Source organism: Dunckerocampus dactyliophorus, chromosome 2, assembly GCF_027744805.1.
Source record: "Dunckerocampus dactyliophorus isolate RoL2022-P2 chromosome 2, RoL_Ddac_1.1, whole genome shotgun sequence".
NCBI lineage: Eukaryota > Metazoa > Chordata > Actinopteri > Syngnathiformes > Syngnathidae > Dunckerocampus > Dunckerocampus dactyliophorus.
Window position 1 is genome coordinate 44,073,948 of NC_072820.1, and position 23,876 is coordinate 44,097,823.

At 41.9% G+C, this 23,876-nt stretch overlaps 2 protein-coding genes across 4 annotated transcripts in view; both read left to right on the top strand.

The window, feature by feature from the left end:
* The window catches only part of exoc6 (exocyst complex component 6), a 114,140-nt gene that overhangs the window by 66,914 nt on the left and 23,350 nt on the right, over positions 1-23,876 (top strand). Inside the window, exon 25 of one of the 3 annotated variants that reach the window (XM_054756114.1) lies at positions 3,592-10,414. The exons of the other annotated variants lie outside the window; for them this stretch is intronic. Within the exon in view, the coding sequence (XP_054612089.1) occupies positions 3,592-3,606 (15 nt within the window). The 3' untranslated portion in view covers positions 3,607-10,414. Of the gene's footprint in view, positions 1-3,591; positions 10,415-23,876 lie in introns of those variants that run through there. 3 annotated transcript variants of the gene reach the window in all.
* On the top strand, positions 10,490-18,686 carry LOC129169584 (cytochrome P450 26A1). Its single transcript, XM_054756137.1, has 7 exons — positions 10,490-15,569; positions 15,658-15,882; positions 16,890-17,171; positions 17,266-17,415; positions 17,485-17,619; positions 17,706-17,852; positions 17,912-18,686. The coding sequence occupies exons 1-7, from the start codon at positions 15,381-15,383 to the stop codon at positions 18,248-18,250; spliced, it is 1,467 nt and encodes a 488-aa protein (XP_054612112.1). The 5' UTR covers positions 10,490-15,380; the 3' UTR covers positions 18,251-18,686.

Below are 23,876 nucleotides of genomic sequence, written 5' to 3' on the forward strand. Positions count from 1 at the left end.
GTGGGATGATGTTATCGGACATCCCTACTGTTGGTATGATGTTCTTTTTCTGAAATGAGGCGTTAATTTAACGCCAAATGCAATGGGATACACAGAGTATTTTCCCAAAGGTCTTGGGGAGCATCAAGATGTTTTCTGTCAAAATTGAGATGAGCCTTAATGTTGTTTTTGTTCAGCAGTGGTTTTCATCTTGGAACTCTCATTTTTCGCCCAGTGTCTTTCTTACGGTGGAGTCGTGAACTGAACTTAACTGAAGCAAGTGAGGCCTGCAGCTCTTTGGATGTTGTTGTGGGGTCTTTTGTGACCTCTTGGATGCTGCCCTCTTGGGGTGATCATTTTTTCACACAGGGCCATGTAGGTTTGGATTTTTTCCTCCCTTAATATAAAAAAGTTTCATTTAAAAAGTGCATTTTGTGTTCAGTTGTGCTGTCATTGACTAATATTTAAATTAGTTTGATGATCTGAAACAAACAAACAAAAAAAAAGGAAATCAGGAAGGGGGCCAACACTTTTTCACACCATGTACGTTACATTGGGAATTTGTGGTAAATGTATTCCTGATCTGAAAATGACTCTTCTTGACAGTTTTTTGTGCTTTTTGTGCAATGAAATAGTCAAAAGTCAACATTTAAAGTGTTCATTTTTATCTTTGTTTTGCTACAGTCGGTGTGTCCGTTGAAAGAATTCGATAAATGAACACACCACAGTAGAAAGATTAAAAAAACAGATTATGAAGGCATCTTTAATCATTAAAACTACATAGAATAAGTTTATTACACATGAGAAAAGAGTATAGGAGAATTGTAATCACCTTCCTCAATAAAATAATTGTTCTGTTGTGCACTTTTATGAGCGCGCGCGCGTGTGTGTGTGTGTGTGTGTGTGTGTGTGTGTGTGCGTGTGTGTGTGTGTGTGAGAGAGAGAGAGTGAGACAGACGGACAGTGAACTTGTTTGAGAGTTCACATAAATGTCAGGGTCACAAGCAGGTCAGCAGCACATGAGCCGAGAGGGCGGTGATACAAACTACAAACATGCATACACACAGCCATTGATTGGTTCTTGTACTGACTGTGTGTGCATGAATGAGCGGCTGTTGGTTCGCTGGCGGCAGTAAACACTTTTAACAGCTGTGTGTGTGTGTGTAAGTGGCTTCATTAGGCGTGAACTTGTCAAGGCCTCGGGTGTTCCTCCGGTTGAATTATTACCTGGCCAGAGCAGCCACTTCTAATGTGTCATAGAGATTGCTGGTTGAAGTCCTGCTTCCATCTCAGACTTTTTTGTTAGGTGTGACGTGTCACGAGGCGCTGGATTGGGATTTTAACATAAATTTTGAGAAAAGTACAATGAAAAAAATATGACTGGACAAACTTTTATTACAAAACAATGCAGGTGTGTTTATTGTTCCACAAATTGACGCTAAGCAATATTATTGTCGACATTTTTCGAGGCCAAATAAACCACTCTTATGATATTTTGCACTTTTTCTTTTAAAATGTCATCTTTCACTCTGTAAAGTTGCGGAATTGCCATTTGTGACATGTATTTTTTCACGGGCAGTTTGTACTGTCTGTCGAACGTTTACAGCATTTCTTGAAACGCTGGTTTTTCAATTGTATTAAAGAGCAGCATTTCTTTTGTGATGACTTTCTGTGAATGCACACCATTTTGCGATGTTCTATTTGTATTTACTTTGCCGACCAAACTTCTCATTTCGTGTTTACTGTCAGTATGGAGGCTCTGCATCTCGATGTGTAGTTTTTTTTTTCCCAGATGGGAAAACTGGGTCGGGTGGGTATGTTTTTTTGTTGCCTTTTATGTTGCTACCACTTTCAGATTATTTCAGCATACTGGCTCGTTCGTTAATATTCCCACACGAGGTTTGCAAGCATCTTTTTCCCTCCTAATTTCTACGTTACCTTGCATTGCTCCTCATGAGGGTTCACTCTTACCGTGTATGTATGCCAACGGCCCCGTCTCCCTCACAGTGACAAAGCGACAGTATGGCTGACAAGAGTTCTCACTCCTGTCTGTCGTTATTCCGTGAGGCGTGTACGTGCTGAACCCATGCACAGAGTGAACTCTCTTCCTGACTGTTTGGAGGCGAGAGACGAGGAAAACAGACATGCATGCACATGGCAATATATGAAGACCGGCAAAATCATTGAGTTCATTTTCATTTAGCTGTGATTTATTTATTTATTATCGTGAGACAGTTTGTTTCCTAACGAGAAATCTCGTCACGTTTAAATCATGCAAGATCTTGTGACACGAGATGCTGTGACACCCTTAGTGAAATGGCAACCAAAGCAGAATGCTTCCATAATAATCAAAGGAGCCGTCACATCAAACTGGACTTGTCTATAACCCTAGTCAACCAAACAGTACAGTACACTTTAGTACTAGGGATGGAACTAAACACTGGTATTGTGATACATGGTGCCATTATCACTCACAAAAGAACATTGGCACCACGTGTCAAGGGGGGTTGGTCAGCCTCAGATAAGACTCATATAAGATGGTCAAGTGTGCACTTGAAGGAGCAGTTACTAGTTGCAGTCACTACTTAATACTTATTGTTGTAGTATGAATGCCCATCACTATGGCTGAGGTATCCGGGATAGTCAGAAAATTCCGTAAGGCTCCGGAACTCGTGGGGCTGTCATTGCGTGGAAGTTGGGAACTTTACCTCTAGGATGGCAGAATGGGGTGGTGGTCCTCCTTTTCAAGAATGGTCATCCGAGGTTGTCGTCCAACCACAGTGGGATCACAATCTTCAGTCTCCCTGGGGAAGTCTATTCCAGACGACTAGAGAGAAGAGTATAAGAAATATGAGTCAAAGCTTGGCTACTGTGGTTTTCGTCCTGGACGTGGAACACTGTGGGTATAGCAGGCAAATGTTCTACTACGAGTACTGTAACTTTAGAATAATATGGCTCAAGTAAAAAAAAAATAGTCCTCCAATCAATGAATTGAGTAAGTGTTGTGTGGAAAAAAAACTACGACTTTGAGTGACAGTTTCTTGATTTGAACAAAAGAATGCGAGAGACCTTCAGTGGACAGACATGAACGATACCTCTTCTCTCTGGGGCTGCAAAGATACAGTATTGCATGCAGTCATGTGACTGCCTGGCTCCGTTTGATTGGCTAAATGGAGTCAAATGTCACCAGTGATTACATTGGATTGGCGAAACACAGTCATGTGACAGCACCCGAAGTTTCTCTGACAAACCAAAACAAATAATAAACAATAGCAAATAATAAAAGTAGCGAACAGAATGTCAGAAACTAGTGTTGCGGACTTCGTTTTCACAAAAATACTCTGCACTTGGAAAAGGTATTCAACCGTGTTCCTTGCGGTATCGTTTGGTTGGTGCTCTGGGAGTATGGTTACTACTTGTCATTCAGTCCTACAACCGAAGCAGGAGCCTGGTTTGCATTGCTTTAAGTCAAGCCTGTTCACGGTGAATAGTGGCCTCCTCCAAGGCTGCCCTTTAGCAAGGGTTCTATTCAGTATTTTTATGGGCAGTTTCTAGGCACAGCCAAGTCATTGAGGATGTACAATGTGTGAATCTTGTCTCTGCTATTTGCAGATGATGTGGTCCTGATGCCCTCATCAGGCTGTGACATTCAGCATTTACTGGGAGGGAATGACACTCAGCACCTCCAATTCTGAGGCCATGGTTCTCAGTCAGAAATGTGGATTGCTCCTTTCAGGTTGGGAGTGAGGTCTTGCCCCAGGTAAAGGAGATCAAGTATCTCGGGATCTTGTTCACAAGCGAGGGATGGCTGGAGTTTGAGACTGACAGGCGGGCAGGCACAGCATCTGCACTAATGCGGTCGCTATACCCGATTGTGAAGAAAGAGCTGAGCCAGATGTCAAAGCACTCAATTTACTGGTTGATCTATGTTCCTACCCTCACCAAAGGTCACGAACTTTGGGTAGGGCCCAACAGAGCAATATGGTATTGTTATTTTTTTGTATTTAAGTTTTGACCTCTGTTTTTATAAATACCATTTTATAAATACCGTCCTGTTAGTTAAGCACAAGCTGCAGATTTGAAATTAGAGGGAGGTTATTTGTGTCGCTTGTTTCTGTTGCTGCACTTGCTCTCACTGGGCTACGGACACATACCGATTCACTTTAATGTGCCCATTTGTTTGTCAAACCTGGCTTGTATGGTGTTTGTGTGACTTTTCATCTACAAGCGATTTGAACAGGTAAAGCAAGATTTTTTTTAAATCATGGTGACTTAACGTGCAATTAAAATGTGTTTTTATGGCCACAACGACAGTAAATGATGATTTCCTCAGGTGTCCCAGTGGGTCATCTTCAGGTTAGCGTGAGTCTGCAAAGTGGTATGTGGAAGTATGGAGCTGTAAACACAACAGAATTTATCCTCCACACTTGAACTCCCTTTCACCCCTCCTGTCTTCTGCTTTATCACACTTGAACTGCAGAATCCTGTTTCACACGCTCACATTGTGATGAGAAAAACTCAACTACAACATAACCCGCTAGAAACCCACGCCCACTAAACAATTCGTCCACTTTGGTCCACTTTAAACAATGCCATGCAGGAGTATCAGTAAAATGGTTGTTTTATGACAAAAGTTTTTAAAGTGTGAGGCGTACCGCCCCTGGGGGCTGCCAGAGCACCACAGGGGAGGCACAAGATGGGGTGCATTTGGCAAGTAGAATATGGCCAAAAAACGCCATTTAAACCTGTAATTACACCTAAAGTCCACTGGATGGCGACAAAGACCGGTGGATGACTCAAAGTCACAACGTTAGACTTTGAAAATCCCCAAGCTACAGTAAGTACATAGCTGGTCGGTGTTCCACCGTTGGGCAAATAGGGGACATGTTTGAATATCACAGTTTTTCAATGTTCACATCAGATGTGAACAAGACCGATGGGTGGCTCCAAGACGTTAGACTTTGAAAACCCCTGAGTTACCATACATTATAACTTCGGTGCCCACCGGTGAACACAAAGGGGACAAGTTAGAATATCACAATTGATTTGAATTTAAATGTTCACAACAAATGCATTGGAAATTCACCAAAACAGAAGCGCATGTTAAGACAGGGTTGAGTTCAAAATCTAAAGCTTAAAATTATAAAATATTTTAGAGAATCTTAGGAGATAACATGTTAAAAATATTCAGATATTTTGGCTTAATGTAGGATCACTCAATCCAACATCGACTTATCCTCGAAGCTATGCTGTCCAGGGCTATATGCTCCTGGTAGGGTTTCTCAAGGCAAACAACTGCTAGGTGATGGGCCACGGAAAGAGTGATTCAAAAGACAAATCACACTAGAGAGACCGCACCTCGCTGGACGTGGGACAACTCACCCTGCCAAGGCTGGGGCAGAGGCTCGTAGGTGAGCCTCCACTCTTGGGGCCCGCCCGGGCCCAAAAAAGCCACACAAGAGCACCCCCACATAGACTCACCACCCATGGGGGAAAACAAGGGTCCGGTGCCTTGCGTGTTGGTTGGCGGTTGAGCGCAGGCACCTGGGCGACCTGGTCTTTGCCGTCCAAATCTGTTTTTTGGGACATTCTCACCTCACCAGGTGGGGAAGGAGCCTGCGCTTGTACGAGAGGTTGAGACATTCCGACTAGACATAGTTGGATCACCTCAACACACAGTTCAGGTTCTAGATCCAAACTGCTTGAGAGGGGCTGGACCTTCTACTTGAGTTGCCGCAGGGGAGAGCCGGCCAGCTGGTGAACTAGAGGGTCCCTTTCCCATGCCTTCATGTAGGGGAAAGGGTCCTGACTGTTGTTTGTCTTGGAGTTCAGAAGAGGGGTGCTGAAGAGCATCCCCGTTGGTGACTTTGTAGTTCTACTGGGAGATTTCAATGCCCATGTAGGCAACGACAGTGTGGCCTGGACACGCTAGGCCGCAGGTCTATGACCGACTTTGTAGTCGTATCAACAGAATGCGTCCACATGTTTTGGACACACGGATGAAGAGAGGGGCTGAGCTGTCAACTGATCACCACCTGGTGATGAGTTGGATTAGATGGCGGAGGAGGATGCCGTACAGACATGGCAGACCCAAACATAGTTAGGGTGTGCTGGGAACATTTGGCAGTGTCTTCCACCCATTAAGTCTTCAACTCTCACCTCCGGCAGAGCTTTACCTGCATGCCGGGGGAGGACGAGGATATCAAGTCTGAATGGGCTGTATTGCATGCTTTTATTGCTGAGGCAGCTGATCGTCGCTGTGGTCACAAGGCTGTCATGGCGACAAACCCCGAAGTTGATGGTGGACGCCAAAGGTTAGAGGGGCCGTCAAGTTGAACGAGTCTTACCGACCATGGATGGCTTGTGCTACTCCTGAAGCGGCTGGCCAAGTGGCACGCGGCTTCGGTGGCGGTCAAGGCAAAAACTCTGATGTGGGAGGAGTTTGTTGAGGCCATGGAGCACAATTTTTGGTCACCTGAAAAGAGGTTCTGGTAAACCATCCGACCCCAACTGAGGTTCTTTGAGGTCCTTTTCAATCCCACTGACATACCTTCCGTGGAGAAAGCAGAGTCTGACGACATGAACACGGGCAGATGCATCATCGTGGCTGAGGTAGTCAAAAACTAAAGTCAGACAAAAATGAAATCATTGTCTTTGGCCCATCGAAACACAGACAAAGTGTTATTAGCCACCTTGAGACTCTTTCTCTAAAGTCTAATCATCAGGTTAGAAATCTAAGGGTAATAATGGACTTCGACCTGAACTTTAACAGCCACATTAAATCAATAACATCATCATATTTTACCACCTAAAAAACATTAGGGAATCAAGGGAATAATGTCTAAGCCGTATTTAGAGAGACTAATCCGTGCCTTTGTCTCCAGCAGGCTGGACTACTGTAACGACCTTCTCACCGGGCTCTCTCAACGAGCTGTAAAACAGTTGCAGTACATCCAGAATGCTGCTGCTCGAGTCCTTTCTACTGACCATATCAGTCCAGTACTCAGGTCTCTGCACTGGCTTCCTGTTGCTCAGAGAATAAACTTTTAAACAGCGCTCCTTGCGTACCAGTCTTTTCATGGTTTTGCACCAAAGTGCATCTCTGACATGTAGGAGCCACATAAACCATCCCAGGCTCTGAGAAGCTCAGGCAGTAGTCACCTGCGGATGCCCAGGGTCAGGACTAAACACGGTGAAGCTGCTTTTACGAAGTGATTTTACCATACTTTTCTGTAAAGTACTTGGAATTACTTTGTGTATGAATTGTACAGATGGTTGGTCCCCCTTTTCAAGAAGAGTGATCAGAGGGTGTGTTGCAAGTACAAGGGAATCACACTCCTCAGCCTCCCTGGGAAAGTCTATTCCAGAATGCTGGAGAGAAGGGTACGACTGCTAGTCGAACCTTGGCTACAGGAGGTGCAGTGTGTTTTTTATCCTGGTCGTGGAGCACTGGATCAGCTCTACACCCTTTCATACTGAAAGGTGCATGGGAGTTTGCCCAACCGGTTCACATGTGCTTTGTGGACTTTGAAAAAGGAATTTGACCATGTCCTTTGCCGTGTTCTGTGGGTGGTGCTCCTGGAATACAGGATTGGTGGCTCGCTACTACGAGCCATTCGGTCCTTGTACAACCAGAGCAGGAGCCTGGTTCACATTGCCGGCAGTATGTCGAGCCTGTTCACAGTGCACACCGGCCTCCACCAAGGTTGGCCTTTGTCACTGATAGTGTTTATAATTTTTATGGACTGAATTTCCAGGCGCAGCCAAGGCACTGAGGGGGTCCTGGTTGGGGGGCCTTACAATCTTGTCTCTTCAGCGTCTTCTGGTGTGGTTTGCAGCTGAGTGCGAAACTTCTGGGATGAGACAGGACCTCCAAATCTGAGGCCATGGTTCTCTGCCGGACAAGGAGGAGCTCATCTGGGAGACGATCAGTGAAAAGCCGCTGCTGTTTCACATCGAGAGGATCCAGTTGAGGTGGCTCAAGCATCTAGTCCGAATATCTCCTGCACGCCTCACACACACACACATAATAGTTTTTAGAATAAGTGCATTTTGGATACATAAATACATATAAATATTGATGCTGTTTTGTGTTTTGCAAGAGTGAATAATGCCGACCCCTGCTACGAAAAAGACTTCCAAGAGTCCTTCATTTTCACTTAGACTTTACATTACAATTGTGTTTATTTCTACTAATTTAGCTCTTAATCATAATTCCATATATCTTGTTGTGAAAGCTTATGAGACGAATAAAGAGACAAGAATCAGTTAATTGACTATTCCTTCTGTCAGGGCCTCAGTGATTTAATAAAACAATATTTTTATTTAATATAATTGGTTACGATTTTCAATCACTATTAAATTTATATGGTAGCCTAATTCTAACTGATTTACCCTCCAAAAGCAAATGTTCGGTGCCAACACGCACAGTCTTCACAGTCTATTTTCAAACCAGGAAGTCTCACAAATGGCATTAAAACCACCTTTGAGTAACCTTCAAATGCACGCTGGTCTGCCCCTGCACACGCCCGGGTGTCAAACCAGTGTCCACGGAATGAGAGTCGGGAGCGCTAGCCATTGAGCTAGCGCTCCCGACGGTTTGATAACACAACATACTGAACATTTTTTTTAAAACAAGAATCGTGTGCCACCCATCCATCCGTTTTTTTAATGCCGCTTATCCTCACTAGGGTGGTGGGGGTATGCTGGAGCCTATCCCAGCTGACTTCAGGTGAGAGGCGGGGGTTCTACCCCGGAATCGTGTGCACAAGTTTGAATATATTTTGCCTTTTCTCTGATTTACCTAAGGTAAATATTATACATTAAATATGCACCCGCACTAATAATTAAAGTTAAATGTCCCTGAGCAAGCACCTTTCCCTGCACCAGACATGTGATGCAGGATGCCAAACAAGATGTTTTTAGTACAGATCAACCTCAGGAGATGATTTGTGTCGGTTGTGTTTCACACCCACCTGGAGAGAGGCCAAAGTATGAGACAAGAAGAGCAGTACAAGTGCTGAGCCAAAAATGTTTCCCGTCCAGTCTGAGTAAGGGAAGTTTCCACAGTCAGATTGTCAACAAGTAAAGGCAGGCCGTCAACTTTAATGCAAGTTTGTGAATCACTTTGGCCATTTATCTTCAAAATGTCCATCTGTTTTCGATGTCACCTGTATTCATGAGGGTCCCGGCTGAGCTGGAGCCTATCCCAGCTAAGGTACACTCTGGACTGGTCACCAGTCAATCCAATCACAGAACATATATATATATACAGTATACCTGTACATTTATATATATAGACAAACTATCATCCACAACAATCCAGTCTCAGAAGTCTACAGACAAATACTTTGACTTCATGCCTGGTTTGTACTCTAACAAGCACTATCAAATGTACTCGAAACAAGTGTGTGCCTTTCCAAATCATGTCCAGTCAACTGAATTTACCACCGGTGGACAATTAAGCTGCAGAAGCATCTCAAGGATGGTCAGTGGAAACAGGATGCACCTGAGCTCAGTTCTCACCACGGTGAGTACTTTCCGGATGCACGATACGTTTTCATTGTAAATGCATGAAATTACTATTAAGCAAAAAAATTAATTACTTTCAATTACTCTCTGACAGTATTAGTCATATGTTAAAAAAAACTTTACTTAAAAACTACTGTACTTGGAAAACTTGGAATGGAAGCTTTCACGGTTCGAATATCACTCCCTTGCTCTATCGCATTTTTTTAAAATTAATTAATAAATGATCACTCTTTTGTGGTTGACTATGGCCTATTATTAGTCAATAAGTATTGGAAGACAAGTTATATGCAGGATTCTGGTCACTAGGCGTCAGTAATGTCCCAATGATGACTCATTACCTTACATTACATTACCTTAACAGTGCATTGAGTCAGCCATGGCAGGTCCGACATGATAGTGAGAAAAAAAAAGTCCTCAGATTCTGTGTGGAAGTGGTAAATTTTGGCTTCTTACTTAGTCCTTCTTCACCACTCCGTCAGAAACACTTTCTTTCGTCTAGAGCAGGTAAATTGGAGGCTAACTATTTAGCTCAATAGCTTGCTTTACATCTCTTAGTTCCCTGCAGTGATCCCCTAGCCTGCGCAATGTGGCATAAACAAAGAATAATAGGAGTATAAAGGTGAATATAGGGGTGTTATTTCATGTCTACAGGGCTCAAATAATGTTAAAAACCATAATTAGACATTTATAAACACATTTGTCAACTGTGAAAATATTCAATTTATTACTATTATATTTATTTATACAATATCTACTCAATACGGGAACAAATACACAGTGATGTGTGGCCAGGGGAGACAGGTGATATTTAAAAAAAAACAAAAAACTAATAGCATAAAATAAATATTAATATTTTTCTATTGACCTGTATTATAAATGTATTTTCTGCATCTTGTCACTGCCGTCCTTCCATAGAGAGGAAAAGTCAGTGTTTTTTTTGCAAGGGGGGGGGGGGGGGGGGGGGGTTGGACAAGTCAAGTCAAGATATTTTTATGCTTTGCTTGAATTCATTTTTACTGAATACTGAACTTTCTGTTTAACTCAATTATTTTAACATATTAATTGCCTTGGCTCTATCTGTCCTTGAATTAACTAGTGTTCGTTAAAATTCAGTCAGTGGTGTGGACTTGCAGGGCACTGCTGACGGGGAAAAATGCAACGATTATACATTTTACATTAAATTCAATGTTACGAGTGAACTCATTTCTTCCACATTTGATAGTAACGTTGGAAAGATTGGAAATTGCAGAATGGTTGGAGGTTTTTTTTTCCCCACATACTGTATATTCATATGGGCAACCATGTCTGTGTGTTTGGTATTTGTTGTATTTTTTCCCACATTTCGTGTTTGATTGGACCCCAGATGCAGAGAGACAGACGCAATGTGTGAGAAAGGTAGTACTGAGGAAGCGTTGAGGAACGACCTGCTGGTGTTTTTCCGCTGCAGCCTCTGTGCTTAAAAGCAACACTAATTGCAGAGAAGCTGCAGGTGTGCCTCGTTGTTTTAGCCCGTCACTGGAAATAATGCCATCTAGGGAGGAAACAGGAAACGCAATAAAAGCATGACTTCGTTGTTGAGTGTAAAAATCAATGGCAACCATTGTAAGATTTTATTTACTGTAATTCTTGAGGTAGAATTCCAGCAACTTCAGCTGCTGGACGACTACAGAACAGACTGATGATAAAACAAAGTTCTCTACTATATTACTGTCTGACCTGCAAGTGAGGCCTGCAGTTCTTTGGATGTTGTTGTGGGGTCTTTTGTGACCCTCTTGGGTGAGTCGTGGCTGCGCTCTTGGGGTCATTTTGGTTGGCCGGCCACTCCTGAGAAGGTTCACCACTGTTCCATGTTTTCGCCATTTATGGATAATAGCTCTCACTGTGGTTTGCTGGAGTCCCAAAGCTTTAGAAATGGCATTTTAACCTTTCCCAGACTGATCGATCTCGATTAATCTCAATTAAGTTTTAAGACGCTAACTGGTGAACGCATACAAACCGAGGCAAAACTGTGGTGCAAATTTTCGACGTGAACTGAAAACACGCCAACCGGGGCGGACGCTAACCGAGGTTCCACTGCATAATTCTTTCAAATGAAGCATACCACAAAAATGTTTGAACTGACTCGGTTTTGGACCAGCATCCTGGGTTGTGTCCAAAATGCATTTTTTAATTGGCCCGTGGTGTACTTTAAAAATAAAATTGAACATGTGCAGAAAACAAAGAAAAACTGGACATTTCTTTACAGTTATTTCATAGCTTAGCATATATTGACCACCAGTGGGTTGATTTTACCCTTTTTAATGAATTAAAATGTGAAGAATATCAAAGTGGCCACCACTCGCTTCAGTTTTTCTCAGTGTGGAAAAAGTCTGGACCCCCTTGCCTAAGAGCAGGGGTGTCCAAAGTGTGGCCTGGGGGTCATTTGCATCATTTTTTATTGCACTGCGGCACACTGTGAAAATACAATTAAACAAAAAAACTACAGCATATGCAGTCTGTGATATATGCAGTACAAATATAACTTAACTATAAGAATGAAATCAAAATATCAACATGACCCCTGCATCGTTTCATCTTTCAATATGCAGCCCTCGGTGGAAAAACTTTGGACCCTTTGCCTTAGAGCAGGGGTGTCCAAAGTGCGGCCCACGGCACATTTTTAAAAGCGATAAATAATTTTACAAGAACCAAAGCAACAGTGGAAAATTCAGCAGTAATTTTACTAGAATAAAGTGAAAATATTAAGAGGAAAAAAAGTTCTGATCTGATGATGACAAGTTGAATTTTAGGAGAGTAATGCCTTAATATTATGAGGAACAATAATGTAATTTTTGTAGCATAAAGTTAAAATACAACGCTTTTTTAAAAACGTAACATTATGAGAAATACACAAAACAAAATAAAGTTGTCATTTTTGGAAAATTTGTTTGCGGAGAAAGTTATATTATTATGGGAATAAAGTCATGATATTACGAGTAGAAAATGTAAAATTATTTCAGAAGAAAGTCCGAATGTTTAGAAAGCGGAAAAGAAAACAACAGCATGGGAATAAAGAGCAAAAGACCAAAGTTCATACAAACAATATCACAAAGCTGACATGCACTTTTTTCTCGAAGTACATATAACGTCTTAGCATATCTACACGTATTGCTTAACAAAATATCAGCATGGCCCTTGCAAGTTTTCATTTTTCAGAATACGACCCTTTGTGGAAAAGGTTTGGACCCCCCCTTGCCTTCGAGGTTCTACTGTATATCTTAAATCCCCATGAGTGTGCAGCACCTTCACACCCTGTGACCCATTAAATGAAAACACACAGTGCGCCAGAACAGACAGATCCATGCCTGAAACGAGTCATTGTAAAAGCAGCCTGTCTCACCGCTGACAGAGTGGCCTGGTCGCACACGTGTACGTGCACGCACACACACACACACACTACGTATTGACACACATGCAGGTGTTATCATAAACAGAAGTGTTTCCAAGTACAGAATGAGGATGTGATGGTTTTCAGTGTGCCCTTGTTTACCTTCCATGCGGTGTTGTGGCCCCCCCACTTGCGTGCATGCATGCACGCGTGTGCCTGTGCATCCCCTCTGTCTGCCGGCGGTGACCTAAGGTTGAACCCGCACAGAGAGAGATATCGTTTTTATAACACAGAAAGAGAGCGAGAGACAGTGCGGGTTAAAGTCTCCTTGAAGATCAGGAAGACGTTGACTAGTAGGGAGCAGCAGACTTCATCATACTTTGAACATATTTCTTTTATGTTATGTTATTATATTTATTCTCAAAAGTGGAGAAGGCAGGGTAGGGCTGATACATCACAAGTTTATTATAAAAATAAGCACGCACCTGTGTTGTGGATGGAGTGGCCCATGGTGGCGGTGGTGGGGTTATGGTATGGGCAGCCACTATGTTATGGCCAACCATAACATTTTGAATGATCCGTGACAAGATACTGAGTCCCACTGTTTGTGCCACTCATCCATGACCATCACTTCCATGTTGCAGCATGACAATGCACGGCCCTATGTTGCAAGGATCTGTACTCAATTCCTGGAAGCTGGTTCTTGCGTGGCCAGCATACTCACCATGTCACTCATCGAACACCTGCGCAAAGAAATATTATCTACCTTAATGGAATCCCATTATTAACTCATTCAATACCAAAGTCGTAGTTCTGCGTTTTTATATATCCCAACAACAGATTTATCCGTCTTTTATACGTCTTTTAGGCAAAAAGAGGTGACGACGCAGCTCCCCACTGATACATTCCACTTTCAGAGCAATTTTAAGCCATAAAAACGGCCACAAGGTGGCAGAAGTGCATTTGATAAGAGCTCGGCAGAGATCGTGCGGACGGTGAAAACACATGGAAGGAGGAAGTGAGCGAGCGTGCAGAAGGTTAGGCATCGTGGGGAAATTGTAACGCGTGCACACACGCGCACGCGCGTGCGCACAATCGTCAGTTCCAAATGTGAAAATATTTGTAAATAAATTGTTATTTTGATGTAAAACAATCCCTTTTTGTGTTGTTTATGTTGTGGTATATTTGTTTAGATATTTGAGCTGTCACAAAACCAAACAATACTTGTGTCAAAGTGAAAGTTATACTTCAAATCTTTTCACAAAAAGCTGCTTTTCTCCCTTTTCTAGTCTGGAGTTGACATTTTCCTGAAACTTACCTATGCTTGTTTGTCTATATGTGCCCTGCGATTGGCTGGCAACCAGTCTAGGGTGTACCCCGCCTCTCGCCCGAAGTCAGCTGGGATAGGCTCCAGCATACCCCCGCGACCCTAATGAGGTTAAGCGGATGATGGAAGAATGAGTTAATATATTCATATAACAATATACAACAATGTGAAAGATATCAACAAAATACAATTGTTCCCCTTCATTCCATACAATTGTTTGAGCAAAATAAGTAAACAAAAATAACTACTATTGTCTCTCATTCAAAGTCTTTGGCTTTTTGACTCCAAAGCTCTGTCCAATGACTTATTATATAATAACATATAGCACATATATACCCAGTGTGACACTATGAACAGCACAACAACAATAAAAAATAAACAGAATAGCGCTAAAAGATATCGATCATACCACGCTAGTATCGCTCTGATACTGATGCTACTCTTGGTATCGATATTCGGCTCAATCTTCTCCCCCATCTTTACTTGCAATGCCACCTTGAATGTAATTAGACATGCACTCGGACCGGATGATGCCTTGTGTCTGTCTAACTTCACGGCGATGTTGCAGAACACCAATAAATCCTATTAATATAACCCACATGGCGACATTAAATTGTTCATACATTTAATAAGTCAGAGGGAAATGTATATTATGGCTGTGTTATACTTCGTCTTTTTATTTTTTGTACTTTTAAAAACCAAAAGGGGCCACTATAGAGCCAAAAGTTTAAGACGCTCCTCCTTTCCATGTTGTGAAGTTGCAGAAAACGCGCTTTGCTCTTGAATGCAGCTCGCCTCGCCTTCAAGTCAAGCTAATGAGTGTGTAAACTAGTTGCCTTATTTCCAACAAAAGACGTCTTGGGGGAGTCTCGCAGGGAATCATCACCTTTTCTCAGTAAAATCCGCCAAGGATTGTCTGCGTGCAACAGGAGGTAAGGATTAAAAGATGGAACAAATGGTGACGCCAGCCAGCCAGCCAGGACAGGCCGGGGGCGGGTCCGAGCGACACCCACAATTAAAGATGAACTTTGCGTGAACTAATTTATCTGCGGGAGGAGAAGGTGACAGGCTGAGTTCTCGGTTCGCCTATAAAAGGCGCCGAAAGATCAGCCAGGAGCCTCACTCGGTCGTCTGACATCCACCTGAGCTGATAAGGAAAACGCTTCATATTCCAACATGGCTCTGAGCACGCTGCTGGCTACCTTCCTGTGCACCATCGTGCTGCCTGTCTTACTCTTTCTGGTGGCCGTCAAGCTCTGGGAAGTTTACATGACCCGCGGCAGAGACCCGAGCTGCCCCAGCCCGCTCCCTCCTGGATCCATGGGCTTGCCTTTCTTCGGGGAGACGCTGCAACTCATCCTGCAGGTAAGCAACAGCCAGACGTTCCTCACTACGCATGCGTGTGACTGAGACGCTGACCATCTCGTATGACTTCGTTCGTGGCGGCGTGCAGAGAAGAAAGTTTCTGCGCATGAAGCGCCAGAAGTACGGCTACATTTACCGGACTCATCTGTTTGGGAACCCCACTGTGCGCGTCACCGGAGGCGACAACGTCAGGCAGATTCTCCTGGGGGAACACAAGCTGGTGTCCGTGCAGTGGCCCGCGTCTGTGCGCACCATCCTGGGCTCCGACACGCTGTCAAACGTGCACGGAGCGCAGCACAAAACGAAGAAAAAGGTACTACTTTACGGAATTCTCACCATTTGTTTTAGTCATTCATTTTCCAAACCATATTACATTATGATTGTTATTATTTATTCTATCTTTAAACGTGAATAATTATATCATGTTAAAAATAAAGGAGAATAAAAGGATAAACATTCAGAAACCTCGTGCTGTATTATTTTTTATTATTATTTATAAATGGTTAAACAGCCATAATTGTAGCATATTAAGCCTCACCATCAAATAAATAGGAATAAATGGATAATACTACTCAGTTTATTTTTTCTAACACTGAAACAAGTCTTACATTATTATTATTATTATTATTATTATTATTATTATTATTTATTCTATTATTATTTATTATGTTATTAAATGGTTAAACATCAATAATTGTGTTGTTAAAACGCAAAACTCAGTCAAATAAATGGCCAAGTTACACACACAATTGATTTATTTAGTTAACTTAAAAACCGTCTTACTGTATTATCATTTTTTTCATTATTTTAGTTTTTAAAAAAAATCTAAAGTTGAATAATTGCATCGGATTGTTAAAGGCTATCTGTAAAATAAATGCATACATTGAAAAATAAATCTCACATTACTATTATAAATGAATGAAACATCTTGTAATGTATTCATTGTTTTTAAATATCACGTGGGGCCTAAAAACTGTAATTTTACATTTAAAATGACGTTTTAGCGAGCCGTTGTGTGTAGTTAAAAAAAAATATATAAAAACCCATCAGTTAGGTATATTTATTGCATACTTTTGACTTTAAGATGAATTAGTTTAGTTTCAAGTCTCCAAAAGCTGAATTAACCACTTTTAGCTTTAAGCTTAAAACCCATTAAACTGAAAAAATATAAAGGAACCTACATTTTGACCAAAAATATCAAAATAAGTTCTTGCACGTCATGAATTTGTTTGTATATTGTTATTTGGGCGAACTGTGGAATGTATGTTGGTCTGGGTGAAAAAAGCAGACATCATCCCTGTACTCCTGTACTGTCCCCAGGCCATCATGCGAGCGTTTTCTAGGGAAGCTCTAGAGCTCTACATCCCCGTCATCCAGGAGGAGGTGAGAGCTGCAGTAAAAGACTGGCTTGCGAGGGACTCCTGTGTGCTGGTGTACCCCGAGATGAAGCGTCTGATGTTCCGAATTGCCATGAGGATCCTTCTGGGCTTCGAGCCGGAGCAGATTCGGACTGACGAGCAGCAGTTGGTTGAGGCGTTTGAGGAAATGATCAAGAATTTGTTTTCCCTGCCCATCGATGTACCCTTCAGTGGACTGTATAGGGTAAGAAAAACAAAGTTATGGCATGGTCTCCTCACCTTGTAGGGGATAATATGCATGCGCTTGTGCTTATTCAAAGTCGGATTCTGTCTTCCAGGGTCTGAAAGCTAGAAACTTCATTCATTCCAAGATAGAGGAGAACATCAAGAAGAAGATCCAAGATTCAGAGAAAGAGTCCAAACATGGAGATGCTCTGCAGCAGCTCATAGACAGCTGCAGGAAGAACGGAGAGCCGTTCAGCATGCAGGTAATAACACCTGATTCATGCCATGGTCTGCTTTGAAAAGATAAAGCGGACTAACATTACGTTTCACAGGCTATTAAGGAGTCTGCTACAGAACTGCTGTTTGGGGGCCATGAAACCACCGCCAGCACAGCCACCTCTCTCATTATGTTCCTGGGCCTGAACCCTGAAGTGGTGGACAAACTCCGGCAGGAACTGACTGACAGGGTAATGTTGTAAAAGGGTTGACATTCTGTCATCATAGCTTGTCTTATTCGTCATTCTCACACTGCTGCCGTCTCCTTTGTGTTCAGGAGGAGGAAGGAATGCAACTCCAGAGTCTGAACATTGAGTCGTTGGAGCAACTGAAGTACACCGGTTGTGTCATTAAAGAGACACTAAGGATCAACCCTCCTGTCCCTGGAGGTTTCAGAGTGGCGCTCAAGACTTTCGAACTCAATGTAAGTTAAAGCGCTCTCCCAACTGTCCGCCCATGCTCAGCATCCTATCTCCGTTTCAGGGCTATCAAATTCCCAAAGGCTGGAATGTCATCTACAGTATCTGCGACACCCATGACGTGGCAGATATCTTCCCCAACAAAGAGGACTTCCAGCCTGAACGGTTCATGACAAAAGCCTCGAGCAGCTCGTCGAGGTTCCAGTACATCCCTTTCGGTGGGGGCTCGCGGATGTGCGTGGGGAAGGAGTTCGCCAAGGTCCTGCTGAAGATCTTCCTGGTGGAAGTGGTCACAAAGTGTCACTGTACTCTGTTAAATGGGCCACCCATGATGAAAACAGGACCAACTGTTTATCCTGTGGACAATCTGCCAACCAAGTTTACCCACTATGTTCAAAATTAGACTAGTAGTAGTAGTAGTTGAGCCACAAATAATCTGTTTTTACCTCAAAGCCACAATTTGGAAGCACTCGTGTGTTCCTAGGAACCCATTCAAGAGTTGGATTGCTCATTACATTTCTTTTTTTTTTTTTTTTTTGCAAAAATGTGTACATGCTGTAAATATTTGGAATGTATTTTATATTGATACGTTGGATTTGTACATAGCTTTTTCTTTTTTTTTTTTAAAGATGAGATTAAACTAAACATGAGGCACTATTCAGACATTGGAACACTAATCAGTTCAGAGGTGTATCTTTAGGATCTTGTACATATGTAGAGTCACTTATATAACTTTTGTATCTTCAACTTATTTAAGTGCTATATTGTGTTGGATTTTTATTTAATAATAAAAACATTTTGTGGAGGTTTTTTTTTTGTCATTTCATCCTCCAAATCAATTATCTATGAACTCCTTTCTCATTTTCTTTTCTTCTAACGCTTTCCGTGGCTCAGTTGGACGTATGAATGGAGTCATAATGTGCTGCGGCTTTTAATAACTCCGCAAAGCCATTGTTTCATTACCTAACTCAATGGGGGGGGGGTTTATCACTCTGTATGGCAGAACTATATCTGGTAACTTAAACTTGTTGAAATGAAGCAAAACTAAAGTTACACGTACATTTTAAAACAAAAAAAAACGTTTTTTGGGAGTGGGATTTCCTTCTGAATAATACATGGCAGGTATATGCAGCAGGTAGTTATCTGTAAAGGTGTACAGTGTGTCGCTGACCCAAATTAGCCTTGTTCAGCACACAAATGAGCGACATTTAACGAACAACAGGAAACCCATCTCACAAAAAGTCAGGGGATATTGTAGGACTGCCAACAACGGGTTCCAATAGAGAGACTGGAAGAGTTAAAAAAAAAATCACCTGCTGTGAATTTTGCTGTTCAGTTCAACAAGATGTGCCCAATTTATTGAAACATTGAACAGTTGAATAAGCGCCCTTAAAATGTCAAATTAAATTCACCTGTAAAAGGTTACACAGTCGTCGCTTGCAATCGCGGTTCGATTATCGCTCCCTCGCTATATACAATGGTGTCAATAAGTGTTTGTCCCCTTCCTGATTTCTTTTTTTTTGCATGTTTGTCACACTTAATGTTTCAGATCATCAAACAAATTTAAATATTAGTCAATGACAACACAACTGAACACAAAATGCAGTTTTTATTATTAAGGGAGAAAAAAATCCAAACCTACTTGGCCCTGTGTGAAAAAGTGATTGTTAAAACATAACTTAGCTGATATTAATTGAGATCTATCAGTCTGGAAAAGGTTATAAAGCCATTTCTAAAGCTTTGGGACTCCAGCGAACCACAGTGAGAGCCATTATCCACAAATGGCGAAAACATGGAACAGTGGTGAACCTACCCAGGAGTGGCCAGCCAACCAAAATCACCACAAAAGCGCAGTGACGACTCATCCAAGAGGTCACAAAAGACCCCACAACAACATCCAAACATGGAACAGTGGTGAACCTTCCCAGGAGTGGCCAGCCAACCAAAATCACCGCAAAAGCACAGCAATGACTCATCCAAGAGGTCACAAAAGACCCCACAACAACATCCAAAGAACTGCAAGCCTCACTTGCCTCAGTTAAGGTCAGTGTTCATGACTCCACCATAAGAAAGACACTGGGCAAAAACCGAGTTCCAAGACCAAAACCACTGCTGAAGTAAAAGAACATTAAGGCTCAACTCAATTTTGCCAGAAAACATCTTGATGATCCTTGAAGACCTTTGGGAAAATACTCTCTGGTCTGATGAGACAAAAGCTGAACTTTTTGGAAGGTGTGTGTCCCATTACATCTGGCATAAAAGCAACGCCGCATTTCAGAAAAAGAACATCATACCAACAGTAAAATGTGGTGGTGGTAGTGTGATGGTCTTGGGGCTGTTTCGCTGCTTCAGGACCTGGAACACTTGCTGTGATAAATGGAACCATGAATTCTGCTGTCTACCAAAAAATCCTGAAGGAGAATGTCCGGCCATGTGTTCTGTTCAGGATAATGATCCAAAACACACCAGCAAGTCCACCTCTGAACGGCTGAAGAAAAACAAAATGAAGACTTTGGAGTGGCCTAGTCAAAGTTCTGACCTGAATCCTATTGAGATGCTGTGGCATGACCTGAAAAAGGTGCTTCATGCTGAAAAACCCTCCAATGTGGCTGAATTACAACAATTCTGCAAAGATGAGTGGGCCAAAATTCCTCTACAGCGTTGTAAGAAACTCATTGCAACGAGGGAAAGGCTTCTTGAGACGTCATCTGTACTTCTGTGAAGAAGGTGTCAGACGTTTCGCTCCTCATCCAAAGAGCTTCGTCAGCGAACTAATAAGTGCTGGTAGCCTTGGCCTTAAATACAGTAAGAGTGGGCGGAATTGTATTTATAAGCCTAGGCTACCAGCACTTATTAGTTCGCTGACGAAGCTCTTCGGATGAGGAGCGAAACGTCCGACACCTTCTTCACAGAAGTACAGATGACGTCTCAAGAAGCCTTTCCCTCGATGGACAACTCCTGTACGACTGAGAGCCTACACAGACTCATTGCAAGTTATCACAAACGCTTGATTGCAGTTGTTGCTGCTAAGGGTGGCCCAACCACTTATTAGGTTTAGGGGGCAATCACTTTTTCACACAAGGCCATGTAGGTTTGGATTTTTTTTTCTCCCTTAATAATAAAAAGTTTCATTTAAAAACTGCATTTTGTGTTCAGTTGTGTTGTCATTGACTAACATTTACATTTGTTTGATGATCTGAAACATTTAAGTGTGACAACCAAAAAAATAAGCAAAAAAATAAGAAATCAGGACGGGGGCAAACACTTTTTCACACCACTGTATGTATATAAATGGTTGCTGGTTCATGGTGGACTACGACCTATTATTAGTCAAAACATATTGAAATACAAGTGATACAGTATGTAATACTCTGTCACTACGCGGCAGTAATGACACAAAACTAGAGATGCTCCGATCAGGTTTTTATGCTGCTGATACCGATACCGATCACATAGCTTAAGTGTACATTTTTAAATAAAAAACATTAAAAACATTTATTTTCATAGCTTATTTCAACCCAAACAAAACAAATGTTTGTTTTACCAAAACATGAGCAAAATGCTGGTAGCCACAACTCATATTTTGTATTCCAGAATGCATTTTTTTCTAGTGTTGTCACATCATTAGTTTCCAGTTTCCTCCGCCGACGTTCGCCCATCCAGTCCGATGAATCCAACCACTGTTCCCGCTCCCCCCAAATGCCGCACACAACTAAAGCTTTTTAAGGCGTGTTTTGCAGGTTGCAAAACTTACATCACTCTCCGAACGACAGGAAGTCCCACATGACAGACATGCTTGTTTTGGTTTTGTGGTGTGGGAGATGGTCGCTATAGGCTGGCTGCAGCAATGGGGTCGGAGCTGATGGGCGAAGGGGCTCGCCGTTTAAAAGCAAGAATCAGCATATGCCGATACCATGCTTTTTCATGGAAATCGGCCGATACTGATCGGTGGCGAATGTATCAGAGCACCCCTGCACAAAACATTGAGACATTACCTTATTTTACTTTACCTTAACACTGCATGAAGTCAGCCATGGCATGTCCGACATGATAGAATGAAAAAAAAGTTCTCCTCCCATTTTGTGTGGAAGTGGTAAGTTTTGGGCTTCTTAAGATTAGAAGAAATAAATTTGAGTCTAACTGGTTAGTTCGCTAGCTAGCGGCCGTCTCGAGTCTCTGCAGTATAAGAGTTGTGATGTGGTGTAGACAATGAATAATAGGAGTGTACAGGTGACTACGGGGATGTTATTTCATGTCTACAGTCTAATAATGTTAAAAAAACGTATTTAGAGAGTATAATATTAAAAAATAATTTAAAAAAATAATTATTAAAAATTAATTTATCGCTGTCGGGTCTGGAACCAATTAACCGCGATAAACGAGGGACGACTGCAGTAGTATTTGAGGTTCATGCTGAAATTTCACCTAATGTTTTGTGGGTAGTGTATGACTATAGAATGAATAGAATAGGTGAGCCAGTCTTTTTTTTACTGGAATCATATGGATCGCCTAAAGACAGACATCCACATTATAGCTTGACATCACCTAGAGCACATGTTTGATGACACTCCAGATATTTAACCTGTGTGCCCGGAGGTTGGGTGGTCCGAACACCAAACATTCCATTATCAATAAGTTGTGAGGAAAAAGAAAATACGGGAGAAATCTGGAATCCATAGAAGGAGACAAAGCAAAGCAGAGGGGCTGATGACCCTGGCAGATGAGCAGACAGAGGGTGAAATAGAGTTCAGGCTGATCCGTTCAGTTTCAGGCCACTGAACCAATACAGACCTCCAGTGGAACAGCAGACAGCGGACTGCGGCATGAATATACAGCGCAGTGTATGTAATGCAAGGTCGGACAAAAACAGCAACATCCCTGCAAGAAAAACAAACATTTATGACATGAGTCAAAGAGTGTTTATGCGTGCATGGCATAGGTCACTGCATGTATGACTCGGCGAGTGTATCGCCAACACTATCGACTGTAAATACAGAAAATTCACAAATGTTTTCTTTAAACTACACAAGTAAACTTCCAAAATCGGAGGTTACATTTTGGAACTTGTTTCCTTGTTTTCATACCCAGTAAGTACAGCGCATTAACATGAAAGCAACAATGGACGCTACCAAGTTAAAAGCATTGTTTACGTATTGCCCTCTGCATTTGAATTAACACAGCCACCAAAAAGCTACATTTACTCGTGGTGTGCGATACCACTGATTTCCTTTCCAATCTGATACTGAGTCAAATTCAGGCTGGTACCGGCGATACCGATCAGATATTATGCGCAAATACACCTAATGTGTCTGAGTAATTTGTGTATTTATTTTACACTATAAGTAGTATATAAGTAGTATATTGAGGTAGCGGCGTGATTTACAATACACCCCTGATCAACATTTTAAGACCAGTTGAAAAATAGCAAGAATGTACATGTTGCACTGTTGGATCTTAAGGAGGTTCTAAGTAGAGCTTCAAAATGCAAAAAGAAGAAAGGGGAGTGAGGCAAAAACAAATGTTTGAGTAAGAAATTTATTGCAAACAAGCATTAAAGTGAAATAGGCTCGTGGGAATGTTGCTCCAATGTTGATCTCCAAATGTTCTCAATTGGATTTAGATCAGGGGAACATGCAGGATGGTCCAAGAGAGTGAGGTTATTCCTCTGGAAGAAGTTTTTTGTTCTGTTGAAAAAGCCAGTCACCACCAGACAGACGAAAGCCTTCAGTCATGAGAGATGCCCCCTGCAACATCTCCACATAGTCAACTGCCGTTTGACGCCCCTGCACAACCTGAAGCTCCATTGTTCCATTGAAGGAAAAGGATCCAACAAAATGTAAATTCTTGCTATTTTTCAATCGGTCTTAAAATTTAGATCAGGAATGCATAGTCAAGCTAATGTACAGAAACAGAAAACATATAAAATATGTGAAATTGGTGTTTGCAACCATAAAAAAAGAAAATAAGTAAAATAATAAAACCATTAAAAGCAATAATTCATTATTAAGAACTACTATAAGAATGAAAAC